The sequence below is a fragment of the Paramormyrops kingsleyae genome, chromosome 19, assembly GCF_048594095.1.
Source record: "Paramormyrops kingsleyae isolate MSU_618 chromosome 19, PKINGS_0.4, whole genome shotgun sequence".
Taxonomy (NCBI): Eukaryota; Metazoa; Chordata; class Actinopteri; order Osteoglossiformes; family Mormyridae; genus Paramormyrops; species Paramormyrops kingsleyae.
Window position 1 is genome coordinate 28,336,936 of NC_132815.1, and position 20,493 is coordinate 28,357,428.

At 39.1% G+C, this 20,493-nt stretch overlaps 1 protein-coding gene across 4 annotated transcripts in view; it reads right to left on the reverse strand.

Moving 5' to 3' along the window:
- Nucleotides 1-17,317: 17,317 nt before the first annotated feature.
- LOC111861011 (signal-induced proliferation-associated 1-like protein 1) overlaps nt 17,318-20,493 on the reverse strand; it is a 139,723-nt gene continuing 136,547 nt past the window's right edge. For all 4 annotated transcript variants that reach the window (XM_023845266.2, XM_072702694.1, XM_072702695.1 and 1 more), the window contains one exon: nt 17,318-17,824. In XM_023845266.2, the coding sequence (XP_023701034.1) occupies nt 17,681-17,824 (144 nt within the window). In that variant the 3' untranslated portion in view covers nt 17,318-17,680. The remainder of the gene's footprint in view (nt 17,825-20,493) is intronic.

A 20,493-nucleotide genomic window follows, 5' to 3' on the forward strand; every position in this document is an offset into this window, starting at 1 on the left:
TCAGTCATTCACATTTAAGTCTGTGAGACCAAGCTTATCCAATCGAAAATCACTAGAGTGCCCAACATCAGACACTGAGCTCTTCGCTGATAAACTACCACAAGAACTTGTACTAGTCCTGGCCACATTCTGGAAAAATTCCTGCTCTGGCACCTGATCAAAATCTTCCAAAGCGACGCATGGATAGACATCAGCCAGCTTCGCGTTCCTGCGCAGCACAATTTCAGAGTTTGTGGGGTTTATCATTTTCACCGGGAGCCAGCCATTGCCCCATAAAGGCGAAATCACTCTTCCAACAAGGACATTACGATGGACACAGCAAGAAGTACTAGGCTAAATCACAACCGTGCTGCCAACTGAGAGTTTCAGTCCTGGTGGCAGCCAACCCCAGACAAGGTGCTCACTCATCGGCTGCAAAACGACAGCAGATCTTGACTTTAAAGTACCAACCTTGTCAGGGATAGCACTACCCCTCCACCTTTCAACGCTGGCAAGCATACGTAGAAACTGACAATCTTCACTCTGATTTGATTGGTCTGGTTTATCTAGAACTCTCCAGAATCCCTCATTCGATTTCATCTCTCTGATTAGGGGTTTCAGCACATTGGTACCAACGATAAGCTGGTCCACCTGTCCACTAACAATAAGAACCAGGACACTAAAACAGGACCCATACACCTCAAGTTTCAGATCACACATACCTACAGGACTAGTCTGCTTCCCACCACACCCAACCAGGACAATGTCTGACGGAGGAATTAACTCCTGATCCAGGACTCCAACTTCTCTCAGTTGAGGTACAACGTCGGCACTCAAAGTAGTTGCCATGGAGCCACTGTCCAGCATTCCCCTCAGACAGACCTTGTCCTGTACCAAAACACTTGTATAAAACAGACTGTCATTCGGCATTAACTGAATAGTATTTTGAAAAATCACAGTTTTGTCTTTGCTTACACTTCCACAATAAAATGAATAAACAGACTCAACATCAGTATCCAAGGAGGACCTTTCATTTTGCGCCACATTGCTCTCCCCCCAATGGAGGCTCTCTAGTTTCCCTGAGGTGCGTCATCTCCTCGTCTGCCAGTGCTCTCCCTGGGCACAGTTTTCTCACAATTGAAGCTCATATGCCCAGAAGAAAAACACTTAAAGCAGAGATTGTACATCCTGCAATGGGCTGTAGTACTGTGATCTTTGCTGGTACAAACTCTACATTCACGGCTCCGCCAGTTAGCATTCTTGAGCCAGCCACCACGCACTGACTGTGTATTGCAAACAAGAGCCTTTTCCAACATGGTCAAGACTTTGTCTAGAGCACCATTATCTGCTGCTGGTGTGGCTGTCTCAGACCTATGAGAAGACAGGGATGTTGAATCATCAATAGGCTCAAGAACCTTGGCCATTTGTTGACACACAATTCGCTTGGCCACTTTCTGTTCCCTTAGCATCTCGTTCAATCTCTCTTGGACCTCAGAAGCTGTCCATGACTGTGCAGGTTTACTTTTGAACTTATCAGGGCAATGCCGAATAAACATTACAGCCAGTTCTCTACTTCGATTTTCTAAGGTTCTGCCCTCCACCCTAAGGCCCTGCTCCGCCACCTCAGCTGCTTTGTTCAACCTTATCCAATAATCTAAGGGACTTTCATTGGAGTAAGGTTTCACAGAGTAGAAATCGGCCAAAGGCATTCCTGAGCTACTGGAATCACTGAAATGGTGCCTCAATACCGTGAAAACAGCATCAACAGTCGGAGTAACCATTCTGTTGCTCAACCAGACCTTGATGATGTCCCTAGCCCTCCCCATTAGTCTGTTCAACACTTCTTCAACCCTTTCAGAGTCTACCACTTCTTTTCTGTTAAGGTACACTCGCATCAGCTCTTCCCACTCCATCATGGAGCATTTGTCTGCACCGTCCCCACGATAATAAGGCGGTGCAGCTATCTCAGACTTCAGCACCAAATTTAACTTGGAAGCATCAATAACGGTCGCATTCGACATCTTAATGTCAGAAATATTGGGGCTTCCTCCAAAACAACCACCAGGTGACAGACCTGAATTTCTAGTCTGTAACAGACTGTCCCTGATAGCTTCGCCAATTTCAGATCCAATTTGTCTCACAAGGTCACTCATGTCACTTGGAAGACCTGAGTCATGTTTGGCATACCCTGGGTTTGTTATTGGACTACAGCACATGTCAGGTCTAGTACCAACTGATGATCTGAGCATACCACCCCTCCCAGTGCTTGCATACTCAGGACCCACAAACTGAAAACCTCTGTCAGGTGTGGTTAGCAGTGCACCCCGTCCTCTACCAGCCAACATTCGGCTGTGTTCGAAAGCCAACCTTCCCTCCTTGTCATCTGTCATAACAAATCCCCAAAATTTGCTTAATACCCACACAAAAAAATTGTGTCTTCAAAATTAAGTGGTCAACCTTACTGCCAAATGTCTATAATGCTGAAGGAATTGACCCTTCGAGAGATAAAGAAGTCCAAACCAGTCACTGACGAACCGCCCCCATAACGTAGGTCAACGATGACATCAGCACAGCCCCAGCAAAGACGGTCACTCTTGCAGCATCCCCAGCGGTCAGCAACCAGCAAACCAAACGAAGGGTCACGGCACCATTTTGTAGTGGATCTTCTTGTGCGTTGTGTGCGTTGATAATAAAAGAGACTTCACACAAGGATGTAGTTGTCATGTGCTTTAGTTTTTGGTTTCTTCGAGTCTGTATTGAAACATAACAGCAACCATGAGACAGTGAAAGGAGGAATCTCTGCTCTAGTTGTGCCTCCTATCGCTATGACATCCCGCGTAAGAGAGCTAACAAGCATTGACAATTCTTGTAAGTGTAACAACATTACACTTGCCACACATGTACATTCTCAGTTATTAACGCACATAAATAAATTTCAAGCACATGTTAATATATTGCTGCCATATTGGTTTTCGGTTATCTCGATCATCGGTTATCTCAACGCTTTTTGGCAACCCCCTAGGCCGGCGACATAACCGGGTTTGACTGTATATGAATAATCAGCCTGTTCTAGTTTAAATGGAAATATATTATTGTTAATAAGCTGAGTTTGAGAGTTGCCTACTCTCACCACCTGGGGTCTTCCTGTAAGAAAATCCAGAATCCATCTGTTCAGCTGGTCACTCAGTCCCAGATCCCTCAGCTTGGTTATATATATATATATATATTATATATTATATATCTCAGCTCTCAGCGGAGGCGGACGCACTTCTCTCCCTCTCCCTCCCCTTATCTTCCCTGCTTTGCTTCTCTCGTCTCGTCTAGTCGTCTAGTCTACTGTCTTACTGTCTATACTCGAGAGACCCTCTCGGCCCTGCTCTTCAAAACTAAGGAAATTATGGATTTGATCAACTGGTCTCTCAATGCAATTGACACCATCTTCTCGCAGAGGAGCGCAGGTTCGGGGGAACCTGACTGTCATAAGAACATAAGAACATAAGAACATAAGAACTATACAAACGAGAGGAGGCCATTCGGCCCATCGAGCTCGCTTGGGGAGAACTTAACTAATAGCTCAGAGTTGTTAAAATCTTATCTAGCTCTGATTTAAAGGAACCCAAGGATTCAGCTTGCACTACGTTATCAGGAAGACTATTCCATACTCTGACTACACGCTGTGTAAAGAAGTGCTTCCTTAAATCCAGTTTGAAATGTTCTCCCGCTAATTTCCACCTATGGCCACGAGTTCTTGTATTTGAACTAATGCTGAAGTAACTATTCGGTTGAACAGCATCCAAACCTGTTAGAATCTTATAGACCTGGATCATGTCCCCCCTCAGTCTCCTTTGCTTGAGGCTGAACAGATTTAGCTCAAATAACCTTTCCTCGTATGACATTCCTCTAAGACCAGGAATCATTCTTGTGGCCCTACGCTGCACCTTTTCTAAGGCCGCTATGTCCTTTTTAAGATATGGTGACCAAACCTGTACACAATATTCTAGGTGAGGTCTCACCAAGGAATTGTATAATCTTAGCATTACCTCCCTTGACTTAAACTCCACACACCTGGAGATGTACCCCAACATCCTATTGGCCTTTTTTATTGCTTCCCCACACTGGCGAGAATGAGACATGGAAGCATCAACATACACACCAAGGTCTTTCTCATAATCAGCTACCTTTATTTCAGTAGGTCCCATAAAATACCTGTACTTTATATTTCTGCTCCCTACATGGAGTACCTTACATTTGTCTATGTTAAATTTCATCTGCCAGGTGTCAGCCCAGTCACTAATTAAATTAAGATCCCGCTGTAGCTGCTGAGCCGCTAGTTCAGTATCTGCTACACCACCCACCTTGGTGTCATCTGCAAATTTCACCAGTTTACTGTATATATTGGTGTCTATATCATTTATGTAAATTAGGAACAAAAGTGGTCCTAAAATTGAACCCTGCGGTACCCCACTATGAACGCAGGCCCACTGTGACATCGAGCCTCTTATAACTACTCGCTGCTTCCTATCCGTTAACCAGTTATCAATCCAAGTCGCTACAGTTCCTAAAATACCTGTCGCTTTGAGTTTAAGTGAGAGCCTCTTGTGGGGAACAACATCAAAAGCCTTTTGGAAATCTAAATAGATGACATCATAGGCCTTCTTATCATCAACTTCCTGAGTAGCTTCCTCAAAAAACTCCAACAGATTTGTTAAACAGGATCTACCTCTCCTAAATCCATGCTGGCTATCCCTCAAAATGTTATTTGAGTCCAGGTAATCTACCATTTTCTCTTTGATTATAGCCTCCATAACTTTACCAGTTATACAAGTTAGACTGATTGGCCTATAGTTTGACAAATTACTTCTATCCCCTTTTTTGAAAATGGGCGTTATGTTGGCATGCTTCCAATCAGAAGGTACCACACCTTCAGATAAGGATTTTTGAAACAGTAATGTTAAGGGTCGGCAAATAATATCCCTCATCTCTTTTAACACTATAGGTAAGATGCCATCAGGGCCCTGTGATTTATTTATTTTGAGCTTAGCTAGGCTTTGCAAAACATCAGCTTCAGTTATATATATATTAGTTATAGACGATGTTGAATTAGTAATAAGAACTGGTAAGTTACTAGTGTCCTCGACAGTGAATACCCGTGCAAAACTATCATTGAACTCATTTACTATGTCAATGTCGTTTTCAATTATAAGACCCTTACTATCCTGCAGATTAGTAATTTCAGCTTTTAGAGCTCTTTTAGAGTTAAAATACTGGAAGAAACTTTTAACGTCATCCTTAGCCTCCAATGCGATCTTCCTTTCGACATTCCTTTTAGCTCGTCTAATGTCATTTTTTAATTCAGCCTGTAGATTTAGATACTCTTGCTTTATTATGTCATCATCAGTTATTTTCCATCTCTGGAACAAAGCCCTTTTCCTCCTTACTTTATACTTTATGTCCCTATTAAACCACCTAGGTTGCAATTTCCTAGATTTATTCTTGCTAGAAACAGGTATGAAGTCCTCTTGTACTTGCAATAATGTGCTTTTAAAAAATTCCCATGCCTCTTCAACAGTTTTGTTATTTAACTCCATCCAGTTCACGGTTTCTAGTTTTAATCTCATACAATTGAAGTTAGCCTTCCTAACATTATATATTTTTGATTTGGACTTTGCTCTTCGGGCACTAAACTTAACCTCAAATTTAACCATGTTATGATCGCTACTTAATAATCCTGCAGGAACGTACTGTACGCAGCTGGCTACACGATGGACGGATGGGAGAAGTGGAGGGCAGCTCTTTCCGTGGAGGACATCGAAGATATCTACCTATTCGGAACCTTGATAACGGGTCTTATGCTGATTGGATTAGGCATCGCCCTGGTTTATCGGAAATTGAAGAAAACGGTGACAGCCGCTCAAAGCCCCACTAGGCTGGCCAAATTGATTGATGGTCTTGGCAGAGCTGTTGGCGCTCAGACTATGGCTATAGATCGCAAACTGGATAACATCACAGTGTCAAATGACCGTAGATTTGATTACATCACCGTGACTATGGACCGCAGAATGGATAACATCACGGAGGAGCTCAAGGCTTTGCACAGGATTTTAGACGGCGGGGACCAGCGTGGACATTAGAGGAGCTGTGAAATTACAGCTTCTCGCACAAAAACCCAAACAACCCTATTCTATCTTCTTTTGGCTCCCCCCTAATCAGCACGGGCCTTGGCCAAGGCCTCTGCTGAGCTCAACAACTCCCCCCTGAAGAACAAGGCAGCGAGACTCTCTTGCATTCCTCTCCCCCAACCACAAGGACACCCTACCCCCATCCCACGCCTTCGCCGCTTCATACCCCCAGCGTGAACGAGCGGGTCCTTGTACAGCGCCGTTGGCTGCAGGAACGGATGGCTGTTTGTCTATGCTGGACTACCTCCACCTCCCCATTCCCCACCCCTGTTGCAAGTCTCGACTTTGGTGTTGTGAGATGTGGTGACTATGTGCTTATTGCTGAGGTGTTTTTTTTTTTTCCTACTGTATATTGTACTCCCTACTGGAGTACAGGCTGGGGGCTGTCTTTTTTTTTTATTCACCTCCACTATCCTCGCGTAATCTTGTTTCTCTGAGTTTTCCTATAGTCCCCTGTCTTCCTGACCTGTCTACCCCCTATTTGTGTATGTGATGGTTGTATGTATGGTCAGGTTGATGGCCAGTATTTCGCTGGTACTTGTGACTAGTGACATGGTGTATTGCAACAGCAATAAAGGGTTTATCAATCAATTGGTGAACAGTCTGAGAGGGACTATGGTGTTGAATGCTGAGCTGTGGTCTATAAACAGCATTCTCACATAATTCCCCCTCTTTCCATCCACATGAGTGAGGGTAGTGTGTAGGACATGAGAGATGGCGTCCTCAGTGGATCTGTTGGTACAGTAGGCGAACTGGTGTAACTGTCTATAGGAAATTACCTGTTTGTGTGTTGTACTGTTTTTACACACTCTTACACTGTTCTATAAAGAAGCACTGCATTATTTACATAATTAATATTTTATTGCTGCCCTGTATTATTTGTAGAAGTAGATATACAGTATGTAAAAAGTATAACTTTTATCTGAAATAGCTGAAACAGCTGTTTTGGTTAGCTGAAAACAAAGTGTGTGAGATCACCCAAGGTCAGCTTGTTCCTAAAGCCCTTCTCAATCAAAGCAGAAGGAAATTCATGTTGATTAGCAGGCTGCAAAACCTCGGAAAAGGAGGCAGAAACAGTAAAAATGGTGTCAAATAACATTTATAGTTTGACACTCATGGATTATTGCGTGCATCTAAGCTCCATGGAGGTAACTATGGTGACAGCAGCAATAGTCTAAAATGAAAAGAGGGTTAGTCTTGACAGAGAGGTGATGTCTCTGATGGAAACTGGATGTCTGGATTTTAGTCAGGTTGCCTGATCCTCTAGGCTCTTGGACTTGCTACTGGTGTTACATGTTGACTACATGAAACAGAAACTGAAAAGATTATGCCAAGAATGGTAATCGTCATTACCATGTTAAAACCTTTTTAGCAATACTTCATACACAATACTGTGTTCTCTGGTTGTTGAATATCAAGCAGATTCCTTTTAAATGTTAACTTACATGGCCAATTAACCACAAACTTCGAAATCTAAATGAATTTGGTCCCATCTGGTACGCAGTATGCACTCTACAGAGAATGCATGTACCAGTATATTCATCTGCAAAGTCTGATTTATGGAATTTGTGAGTATGACTTGTCATTCTAATTAAAAGTTTTTATTGCTGTAATAAGTGGAATAATGACAAGGAATGCATCAAAGAATAATAAGAGGAAGTGGTACAGTATATAAAACAGGTTATATAAAGCAGCTGTGCAGTTTCTGGCAAATGATCACAGCAAAGATCAAGATGCTCAGTTGTTCATATCGTGATATAAGTGAGTTAGTTGTACGAAGACTTGTACATTTTGGTTTTCTTACCTTCAGCACGGGTAGAGATTAAAGGCCCTGGCTGTTTCCCTGTGTGCAGGTTTGATCCTCAGAAGGATGAGGAAAAAAGCACAAAAGTGGTACCTGAGGTTGGTAATGGGGTGTCATGCAGCTTTACAGTGTTAATCCTTCATTCTCAATGACTCTTTATGTACTCTTCTCCTGTTTGATACTAATAGACACAAAACCGGCAACAACCCCCTCATTAAGACGCACAACATTTAAAGCATTTTGTTTTGTGTCATTAACTGCAGAATTGCAAGTTTTGCTTGATTAAATGATTTCAGGATTTTTTAAATCCACTGCATGGTGCAATTTTATTATTTGAAGTACCCAAAACACACAGAATTTGTCTAAAAATGTCCCTAGGCTAAAAAGACTTACGATTTGTAAGACTCAGCTCCAGAGTTATAAAACGTGTTACACTCTGTAGCATGTATATATACTTTGCATTGCTCTGAATGTTTAGAATCATGGTTCATTCCTCTAAGATTGGATGATCCATCCCACTTCTGATCATGATAGGAAGCTGCAGGAGGGATGAATTCATATTTTCATTAAGCATCACATGGAATGCTGTGATATTTCAGTTACTGTTCATGTTCAATTCACTAACTCTCTGAAGTCCATCCTTTAAGGCTTTATTAGCATAAGCATAACGTTGGACCACACACACAGATTTGTAATTATATGTTTATTGGGATTCTTCATTCATTTCTATGTGGAAAACTCTAATCCCGACATGACGACATTAACACCTACCCAGCCCTATGACTGACCATAAGAAACCAAACAGAATATGAGACTTTTCATAGTTTTAGTTTTTGGATTCACATATCTTTTTGGGGACCTGAAAAACTCGACCAACTTGGACATTGAATGGGTCTGTTGCTTTTTTTCCAGCTTGTACCTTTTCCAATATCTTGGAACTTGACCGTTCCTGCTAAAACTTGTATGGGTCGAGATGCGTTCACCTCTACCAATTCAGACCTTGAATGGGTTGGTCGAGAAAAATCTAGCCTCAACTCTACTGAAAAGTTGGAACACAACCAAAAAACAGACCTGCTGAAACTTGTACGGATTTCTGTTTTTTTGTGCTTTTTCATGCGTGTATTAGTTTTATATTTATCGTCAATGCTTTTTACCATTAGTTAGGTAGGCATATAGGTTTAAACAGGCAATTATTTGGGGGTTTGGAAAGTATTAAACTCATTTGCATAATTGCCTATACCATTATTTACTAATTTCTGGGTCTTTATCGGAATTTTCAATCATTGTCACTTTTTCCCAGGTCCTTTGCTTCCTGTTGGTAATTCAATACACATAAATTGTCAGTAAGTGGTCTGTTATGCATGAGGAACCATAAAGTAACAAGAAAACACATTTTCCCAATATCATGAATTCATTTATTTACCCCATTAAGTAACAGCAAAAAAAAAATATTTTTATCAGGCAATCAATGACGTAAACATCAAAAATGACAGCACTTCATTTATTTTAAAGAAACCTATTACTATTACTATTGTAAATATTTTCTATATTGAAACTTAATGATTTACAAAAGATTAGTAAAATATGTAAACATATTTTGTATATATATTCTTGTAAATACACACAATCTAACATTTTAAGAACATTTTGTACATCGGGAGAAAGCAGAATACTACTGAGAGAAAAAACATGCACAATGAAAGCAGATTTAATACAAATACAGTAGATGCAAATCATACACGAAAATGATATTAAATTAATATTTCAATGGGATGTTTATAATAATATGGAACAAAGCGCAAAGAAACAAAAGAGGTAAACATTCACATGTAGGGCTCCAATTTTAAGTAGTGGTCATATGTTGGGGGGGGGGCAACTATTTAAGCTGACTGTAAACAACAGACAGAGAAAAACAAAACACAAATAGATAAAGGTACGCAGGCAATCACCCAACCTGAAATTTACTGACGCATTCAATTATTTTCAATGTTTTCCATAGCCACTACAACTGAATTAGGGAACACTCACTTCTCAGTGAGAACACCATTGAGAAAAAGAGATAATCACAGACTGCAGATTGCTTTTAGCCCATTGCACTACACAGGCTTGTCATCACCAAAGAAGCTGTCAATACAACTGAGCATGAATAATGGCTTATAGATTCTGACAAATATGGTCAAAATACAATCTATCAAATGTGATAATAGATCACAAATTTGCCTATAATGCTTGCAGTTGCAGAGGTCACATGTTGTACTGTACAGTAGCAACACAATATAAGGCTAGCAGTCCATTTCACAGCATCACAAACATTACAGAAATAAACAGCATCTTGTAATCATTTAAATATATGTAATAGAACTTTAAGTCAAAATGGGAGCTCCTAACTATTCAATTAACTAATATTTGACACCAATTTTACTGTACACACAATTATTTGTAAAAGAAATGTGTTCAACTTATTGACCATTTTATCATTATTTAACATAAATAGTCCTTGAGATGGTTTGGTAAAGCAAGACGATTGTCGTCACAGTATGTCTTTACACACACTAAAGACATTAAGTTATAAGCTATGTAAACCACTGGGATGAAAAACCTTTCTGCTAAGCCAACACTTTTATAAAGTGTGTGTAAATGTGACATTCCCAGGCTTTTTGGGCATAAGTCTATTCTGCAATTATAGATCACTGATAACAAAGGAAAAACTTCTTATCTTCCGTTTTAATAAAAACTGTACAGTATAATGTACAACAATTAGTTGATTAAAAATGTCTGTCCGTGACATAAAAACGAATTCAAAGGCAGATTTTTTTTTGCAGACCATTTCATGTTGCAACAAGGTTTAGTTGCAAATGTAATATATATTTTTTAGTCTCACACAAGCATCACCCATGCCACTAAAATAGTTTCAGAATATGATAATGTACATGGTGCCATTGGTAAAGCTGTGCTTGTAAAATGATTCCCTTGATTTGTACGGCTTCTTGATAAATCACACATGCACTCACAGGCTCTTCACAGGTCAGGGAAGCAGCTTTATACATGGACCTGAGCAGATAACCCTGAGTCCACAACTTGTCTATGGCAGCTTATATCCATTGAAGTCAATAATCAGGACTTGTCAATGGTTCTCTTATGTTCACATATAATAATCTTATTAAAATTTTAATCTGTGAATGATTTATGCTTTATGTTTACAAAATTTATTGATAAAACAGACATAATCACTTAAAAATCATCAAAAGAGGGTTAGTCTTGACAGAGAGGTGATGTCTCTGATGGAAACTGGATGTCTGGATTTTAGTCAGGTTGCCTGATCCTCTAGGCTCTTGGACTTGCTACTGGTGTTACATGTTGACTACATGAAACAGAAACTGAAAAGATTATGCCAAGAATGGTAATCGTCATTACCATGTTAAAACCTTTTTAGCAATACTTCATACACAATACTGTGTTCTCTGGTTGTTGAATATCAAGCAGATTCCTTTTAAATGTTAACTTACATGGCCAATTAACCACAAACTTCGAAATCTAAATGAATTTGGTCCCATCTGGTACGCAGTATGCACTCTACAGAGAATGCATGTACCAGTATATTCATCTGCAAAGTCTGATTTATGGAATTTGTGAGTATGACTTGTCATTCTAATTAAAAGTTTTTATTGCTGTAATAAGTGGAATAATGACAAGGAATGCATCAAAGAATAATAAGAGGAAGTGGTACAGTATATAAAACAGGTTATATAAAGCAGCTGTGCAGTTTCTGGCAAATGATCACAGCAAAGATCAAGATGCTCAGTTGTTCATATCGTGATATAAGTGAGTTAGTTGTACGAAGACTTGTACATTTTGGTTTTCTTACCTTCAGCACGGGTAGAGATTAAAGGCCCTGGCTGTTTCCCTGTGTGCAGGTTTGATCCTCAGAAGGATGAGGAAAAAAGCACAAAAGTGGTACCTGAGGTTGGTAATGGGGTGTCATGCAGCTTTACAGTGTTAATCCTTCATTCTCAATGACTCTTTATGTACTCTTCTCCTGTTTGATACTAATAGACACAAAACCGGCAACAACCCCCTCATTAAGACGCACAACATTTAAAGCATTTTGTTTTGTGTCATTAACTGCAGAATTGCAAGTTTTGCTTGATTAAATGATTTCAGGATTTTTTAAATCCACTGCATGGTGCAATTTTATTATTTGAAGTACCCAAAACACACAGAATTTGTCTAAAAATGTCCCTAGGCTAAAAAGACTTACGATTTGTAAGACTCAGCTCCAGAGTTATAAAACGTGTTACACTCTGTAGCATGTATATATACTTTGCATTGCTCTGAATGTTTAGAATCATGGTTCATTCCTCTAAGATTGGATGATCCATCCCACTTCTGATCATGATAGGAAGCTGCAGGAGGGATGAATTCATATTTTCATTAAGCATCACATGGAATGCTGTGATATTTCAGTTACTGTTCATGTTCAATTCACTAACTCTCTGAAGTCCATCCTTTAAGGCTTTATTAGCATAAGCATAACGTTGGACCACACACACAGATTTGTAATTATATGTTTATTGGGATTCTTCATTCATTTCTATGTGGAAAACTCTAATCCCGACATGACGACATTAACACCTACCCAGCCCTATGACTGACCATAAGAAACCAAACAGAATATGAGACTTTGGGCATAAGTCTATTCTGCAATTATAGATCACTGATAACAAAGGAAAAACTTCTTATCTTCCGTTTTAATAAAAACTGTACAGTATAATGTACAACAATTAGTTGATTAAAAATGTCTGTCCGTGACATAAAAACGAATTCAAAGGCAGATTTTTTTTTGCAGACCATTTCATGTTGCAACAAGGTTTAGTTGCAAATGTAATATATATTTTTTAGTCTCACACAAGCATCACCCATGCCACTAAAATAGTTTCAGAATATGATAATGTACATGGTGCCATTGGTAAAGCTGTGCTTGTAAAATGATTCCCTTGATTTGTACGGCTTCTTGATAAATCACACATGCACTCACAGGCTCTTCACAGGTCAGGGAAGCAGCTTTATACATGGACCTGAGCAGATAACCCTGAGTCCACAACTTGTCTATGGCAGCTTATATCCATTGAAGTCAATAATCAGGACTTGTCAATGGTTCTCTTATGTTCACATATAATAATCTTATTAAAATTTTAATCTGTGAATGATTTATGCTTTATGTTTACAAAATTTATTGATAAAACAGACATAATCACTTAAAAATCATCAAATTCAGAGAATGCCTCATTATTTTGTATTCAAATAATGTCTTATTATTGCATCAGTGTTGCTTTAAGAAACTAAACATATACCAATAGCTACCTCCCATGCACAGAGCCAATGAGGCAAATCCGCTACTGCAGTGTAATGGCCAGGTGTGTGGTTATCTAGACAGCAGCTATTCCACTAAAATGCCACCACAAAATGACATGCAAACCTATTTGCTGATGCCAAAAAATTCTGGTAACTAAGAAGCATGTTCATTGCACAGTGCCACTAAACTATGTGTAAATCAAAACTAAAGAATAACAAGCTTTTTTAGGCAATGTAGTGGAGAAATATTTCATGTATAAAACAAATTAACTGCACAGTATGACACTGCAACTAAAATATACTCAAACATTATTTGTAGCTATTATTGACATAATTAATTTGTGCAAAATGTCAATATATTAGCATAATTTCTACAGTTTTCGCTAATGATACCCATCACTGACAGGTTTCCCAACCTAACCATCCATAGAATATTGACATCCGTTACTTGTTCTATTTTATAATTTTTTTGAAGAAATGATCATACTGATTTCATTATGCAAGGCTGCATGCCCAACATAACTCAAATAACTTTATTTTACAGCAGGATGAAGAGTCTGTAAACAAAAGTACTTAAATCTGTGGTTGTTCTTTTGTTGCATTTGACAGAATGGTGCTATTTTTTTTTATTTGTATACCAGTTTTCACGAACTAAACATGTAAAAGCAACAGGTTAACTGGTCATGTTTTGATGTCAGATAAGATATGAGCTACCAGAAATAGATCATTAAATATTAAATGTATATATTTACATCTTCTTGTAATAAATATGAATGGTCATCCGTTCCCCTGCGATCCTCATGAATTTCACACAGTGGTGGAAAAGTACCTAGAAAAACCAGAGAGCTCTGCCGGGACAGGCTTATGGGACTCACAGCTAGAGGAGGGGTACTGCTCACCAGCAAGTGCCTGGGACCAGGCCACCAAGGAACCCAGTTGGGCTCAGCCTGAACTCACTATGTGCAGCCATACTAAGGTCTCACCATCCACATAATGAAAGATAGGAGTCACTGTGGTGCTTTTTGGTTGGTAAGAACGAGTGAGGAGGATGCAGACCAGGCCTTGGCAATAGACACTGGCTTTGGGAAAGTGGAATATTACCTCTGGAGGGTGAAGGGTATCAGCTAGTCCACCTTCCATTTGGTCTCCTCAACCTAAACTCAAGTGACTTCTCACTAAGCAATGTTTTGTCTATAACAAACATCAAGTTCAAAGAATAGGATGCTCATAAGTATGCTTGGTAACAAAGCATGTGAGGCCAAGATCAACTGAGGTTGGCTGTCTTGCACATTTTGCTGAGAAGAGGGGCAGATCTGTCCAATGTTCGCAGTTAGTTTGCTGGGAATATCTGGTTGAGGCTTCCATTAATTTTACACTGCTGGAAATGCTACCCATATAAGTATGGCCAGAGATGTCCTAATCTGAATGGATCATAGTCAAGGTCTCAGCTGCTGCATTGACTATAAAGAGTTGTAGCTAGAATGCAGACAGTGCCTATCGTGGTAGATTCTGGTGCTGAGCTAAACTGTTAACCTGAAGAAGTTCAGGGCAATAAAGGATGTAGCGAGGACAGCTGTGGAGGCAAAAGCTTGGACATTGGAGGAGTATGGAGTGGCCATTGAGACAGACCATTGGGTGGCCTCAAAGATTCTCTAGGAAGTTGATGGTTCAGGAAGAAGAGGAGGTATCTGGATCAGGATATATTCATCAGGACTGGGGAAGTTCTGACCAACACTGGGGATACTCAGTAGACACTAGGCACTGTACAGACTAGTCTACAAGTAGATTTTACTCTTCTGCGATGACGCTTCTTTCTTGGCGTCAACTAGTCACTGATCATGTAATTATGACACAATGACAAGAGTGAGAGGATAAAGCGACAGCGGGCGAGAAACTCGGTCCAACTGTAGTTCCCCCAAGGTACTGGGTACTTTTTGTTTGAGCACAACTGTCTGGGGTGGGGCTTACAGAAGTTAAAGGGCAGGGTAAAACGATATATGCAGCAGAACAAATATTGAGCAGATGGAATTATTTCTGTGCCTCAAATACATTTAATGCATGAATGAATACCTTTTTGCTTGCATTTCTGCCTCAGAAAATTCAGTGGATCACTGTAATTTTGTCTAATATTGTCAGTGCCAGCAGTGAAACTTGCCAGTGCTTTTTAATGCAATAACATTACATCATTTTTTTATTCTGTGGAAAATGAAAGATTGATTTGCTGATGAGATTTTCTAATGAATTGTAAACGTTGCAGGTTGTAAATAAAATATAAATAAAGGTTATGTCCCATTCTGATTGTGTTTGATCCCAATAAATAACAAAATGACATTGTTTTGTGGTGGAGTTTAGTACGAAGTTACTGGTGAAGTCTAACTTACAAGCTTTTTGTGTCTCATGTTAATTTAGCATAAAAGTTATAGTTTCTGTTGCATGATGGGTAAGTGATACAAAATGGCCAAGACTTTAAAAGGTTCCAGTTGAAATGGCCTAGGATTTGATTTGATTTTTATTCGAAGATGTGAGCAGTCGAACCACATACCTATACTTAACTATTCTGTCCAAAAGAAGAAAAATTTTGTGAACACAAGTGGTTGAAATGATGTATCTGTAAGGGGTTGCTGGGCTCACTCTCTTGGAATAGATGAGGAGTTCGGAGATCAGCAGGGACCTCAGAACAGACCCAGTGTGCCTTTGGACTGGTTCAGCATTGGGAGTGTCTAGTGAAGGGGTCCCCTACACAAAGCTAAAGCCCACTGTGTCCCAACGGGGGGAGCACAAACAAATTTGCCAACCCAATCGATTGTGTGGTCCAGATTCAATTAATGATATAGATGATGATAATGATGATGATGGTAATTTTTTAAGTGATGTATGACATCTGCTAACTATTAAGCAAATCTTTCTGCAATCCTCAGGAAAATGGTGGAAAGGCGAGATGAGGTTAAGCAAACCTTATGAAATGCATTATACCACTTGTTTTCAAACATATTCATCAGGGACTGTATTTGCTGACATTATTTTCATAGAACATATCTACTGAATGATGTCTGGAGTCCTTTTTTTCTCAGAGTATTGAAGATTATGCAGGTCAGGTTAAGATGGCATTTATAACTAAACAGGATAAAATACAGCTTTGCTGCATTACCTGCCAACAACATTAACAAAAGCATTATGCTTTTCAGCACCGTAAACAGTAAATTTAGGGTATCACAATAATTTACTATCATCATTGATATATGGTCTATAAATATGTATTTAAAGCATCACACTCAATAAGCCATTTCAAAAAGGAACAAAAATATATTCTGATGAATCCTTTGTTTCTAATATGCTGGCAGCGGAGTTTAGTTTGAAGAAATGAAGAGTGGTAAAAGTGAATGTTTGTGTTTCCTCCCCATTTGTGCAATACTGCCTGCGGCTTAAGTCTTTGCTAAATACAGATATTCACCATCATCTGTAATCATCTCATCCTTCTCTGTCGAGCCACTTAATGAGGCTGTGACTCCAGTCTTTGCCTTCCCCTCCGTGTTAGGTGGTTGTCGCTGCACTATTTCTGTCCCTATTTCTACCCACTTGTTAGATTTACTTTTCTTAGATTTACAAATATTGGTTATCTGTCTTCACATTACTGTATTTAAATTGTATTTATTTTTGAAAATGAAATTCAAACTCCATATGGATACGGAATTTCTGTTACATAATTACAGAATGCTAACTTTCAGCTTTTTAGCCCACTAAATAAATATCCAATAATTACTGAAGTAACCCAACTATAATACTCAAGGCAAAACATCTAAAAGTTTCTGTCACTAAAATGATTTCTTCATCTGTATTATACTTAGAAATTTGTTAAAATGTCAAACTGCATACCCCAATAGATATTGACCATATTGTGACTCAAAGTATATGACACTCTCCCAGAAAAGGTTATGCTGGTCCTGCCCCCTTCTCCTGTCCCCCTGATTTCCCTGACAGAGAACGGAGAAGGCTGCTGATATCCTTTATCTTCCATACACCATAAATTCTCTTTATAAAATGTGTCCAGAAGAGACAATATACTGTACGTATTTTCAGTTGGCACTGAACACAAGTTAAAATCTAAAACTGAAGGCAGAATTTCTCTGAATCCATGAGTGTCTGGATTACTTATAAATAAAACACTAAACCAATAAATATACAAGAAGATCTAACAAAAAAAACATTAAAAGTGGCTCGATTCTCAAAAATGACACTGTACATTTAACCCTGTGATGAAGTTTGAAATAAGCTCTACAATGCCCATATTCAACTGGAATACTGGAACGAGTCTACCTTGGTTCTATTACAGTGGTGCCAAAAGACTTTTCCTTCTTCCCACTCTGGATTAGCTCATATCAATAGTGTTGAAGACCCACTCTGTGAACTTTTTGAGCTTAGCTGAGGCCGTCTGGGATTCCTGCAGCAGACGCTGGTTTTCTTGACGTAGACTTTGGATCTGGGTCTGCAACATCATCTTTTCTTCCCTCTCCTGAAGACATTAAGAGATGAGTAAGTGACACAAATATGATCCACTTCTGGACAGGGTTGGATATTGAGATTCCAAATTAAAACTGATTCAAAAATTTTCAAGAACTGGGAAATCAATAAGACATTTGAATCACAGTTCTACTTATAAGGTTAATGCATGACAACTCTATTTACATGTTTGCATTTGAAGACATTATTTTCATGTTTGTGAACCTGAAAACACATTTATTGGCAGAACGACTAGTTAGGCTTTGTGGTATAATGACAGCACAGCATACCGCAGTATTTCCTTTCATCAAAACTGTATCTTGGGGGATGTAATAATGTTGCTTTTTAAATACAATCAAAATACCATGTACCATACCGTAATGTCCCGATGGTAGGAATTAGATATTGTCAGAGCCATCTACTATTAATTATGTTGTCTATGTACAACCCAAGTGACCATCTTTTATTTGAAAATAGTCAGTTTCTAAAACCATAAGCCAGTCCTTAGTTTGAAATTGCCTGCTGTTAAACCCAAAGGTTAGTCTATACTATTCAGGCCACATGAATAGTAACTGTGGTACAAGCAGGTAAATACATTCCAAGCTGCGCATTATATGCATTCGGCTGCGGAGGCAAAATATATATTCATTCAGCCATTGTTTTATTTAGCTTCATGTATGTTCTGGTATACAACTGTGTTATGGTTAATACCTGAATTTATTAACCATTGACAAATATTACAACCTAACATATGTACCATTTTGTTTAGGGAGGTTAAACAGGACTGATCACTATGATTGGACTACAAGTGCATTACCTCACTAAATCATTTTGGTGTTTATTACCTGAACACAGGCCCTGGTCTGTCTAAGTGAGCAGTAGCAATTTATTAGCTTTTATAGTTTGTAGGTAAGTTACCTTAGTTAGAATTAAGGATTTACACACAAACATAACCAGTGGAGGCTGGAGAAATTTGTGACATGTTGCAGGAATTTTGCATCTGCAAAAAATAAGTAAATGCTGTCACTGCATTTAATGCTGCTATTACAGATGTGGCAATAAAAAGGCTACAGTTCATAAAACTAAACTGCTTTGCAGTGACATCAGTAGTGAAGTGACACCCAAGATTCAGTGATTACCACCATTACAGTAAATCCCTATGGTATGAGCCAGTTCTGCTCTGAGAGCAGGTTCACAAGTCCAAAAGTTCACAAGTCCAACCTAGGCATCCAGCTGATGACACTCCCACCCCCAGCCCTCAACTGCTATTGAAAATATGCACAACATGCACATGTACAGCTATTTGTATTTTTTTTTTTGTTGTTGTTGTTGTTATAGGTTTGTGGTGTTTTTTTAACAAGAAACAACTGAGAATATTTTTCTTATTTCCATTGTTTTCCATCAACTGTTTATCATTATCAAGTTAGCCTACACTACACTGTACACCTAGCCTCTCTCTCCTCAACTCCTATCAAAAATATTTACATAAGAGTTAATATGTGCATTTTTGTTATTGATTTCAGGTGCATTTTAACAAGCAATAACTGAGCGTTCTTTTCTTCCATTGTTTTCAGTCAGTCAATCTTGCTTACCGCTAGCAAGCGAGCCTACATTACTGAATGAACAATACGTATTCTGTGGGGTGGAAGTTCCCTCCCTTGTGCTCAAAAAGAAGCTGTAGGCACACACTACAATCCTGTGCTGTGTAAAGGCTGATTTATACTTCTGCACAGAATCTATGCCGTAGCCTGACACCTCCGCAGAAATGTAGTTACAGCTGTTCACGATATTGGAAAAGTGTAAAGAAGCGCTTCCTCAAATTCATTTCAAAATGTTCTCTCGCTAATTTCTACTGAGTTCTAGTATTTAAACTAATACTGAAATAGCCATTTAGCTGAACAGCATCCAGACCTGTTAGAATCTTATATACCTGGATCATGTCCCCCCTTAATCTCCTTTGCTCGAAGGCTAAACAGATTCAGCTCAGCTAACTTCTCCTCATAAGACATTCCTCTAAGACCAGGAATCATTCTTTTAGCCCTCCATTGAACCCTTTCCAAGGCAGCAATGTCCTTCTTAAGGTATGGTGACCAAACCTGCACACAATATTCTAGGTGGGGATTACCAAGGAATTATATACAGTAATTGTAGCATCACATCCATTGACTTAAACTCCACACACCTAGAGATGTAAAATCCTATTGGCCTTTTTATTGCTTCCCCACACTGGCGAGAGTGTGACATGGAAGCATCAACATACACACCGAGGTCTTTCTCATAATCAGCTACCTTTATTTCAGTGGAACTCTTAAAATGTCTGTACTTTATATTTATGCTACCTACATGGATTACCTTACATTTATCTATGTTAAATTTCATCTGCCAGGTACCAGCCCAGTTGCTAATTGAATCAAGATCCTCTTGTAGCCTCAGTGCTGCTAGATCAGTATCTGCTACACCACCCACCTTGGTGTCGTCTGCAAATTTAACCAGTTTACTATATGTATTGGTGTCAATATCATTAATGTAAATTAGGAACAATAGCAGTCCTAAAATTGAACCCTGCGGTACCCCACTATGAACGCAGGCCCACTGTGACATTGTGCCTCTAATAACTACTCGCTGCTTCCTGTCTCTTAACCAGTTTTCAATCCAATATGCTATAGTTCCTAAAATTCCTGC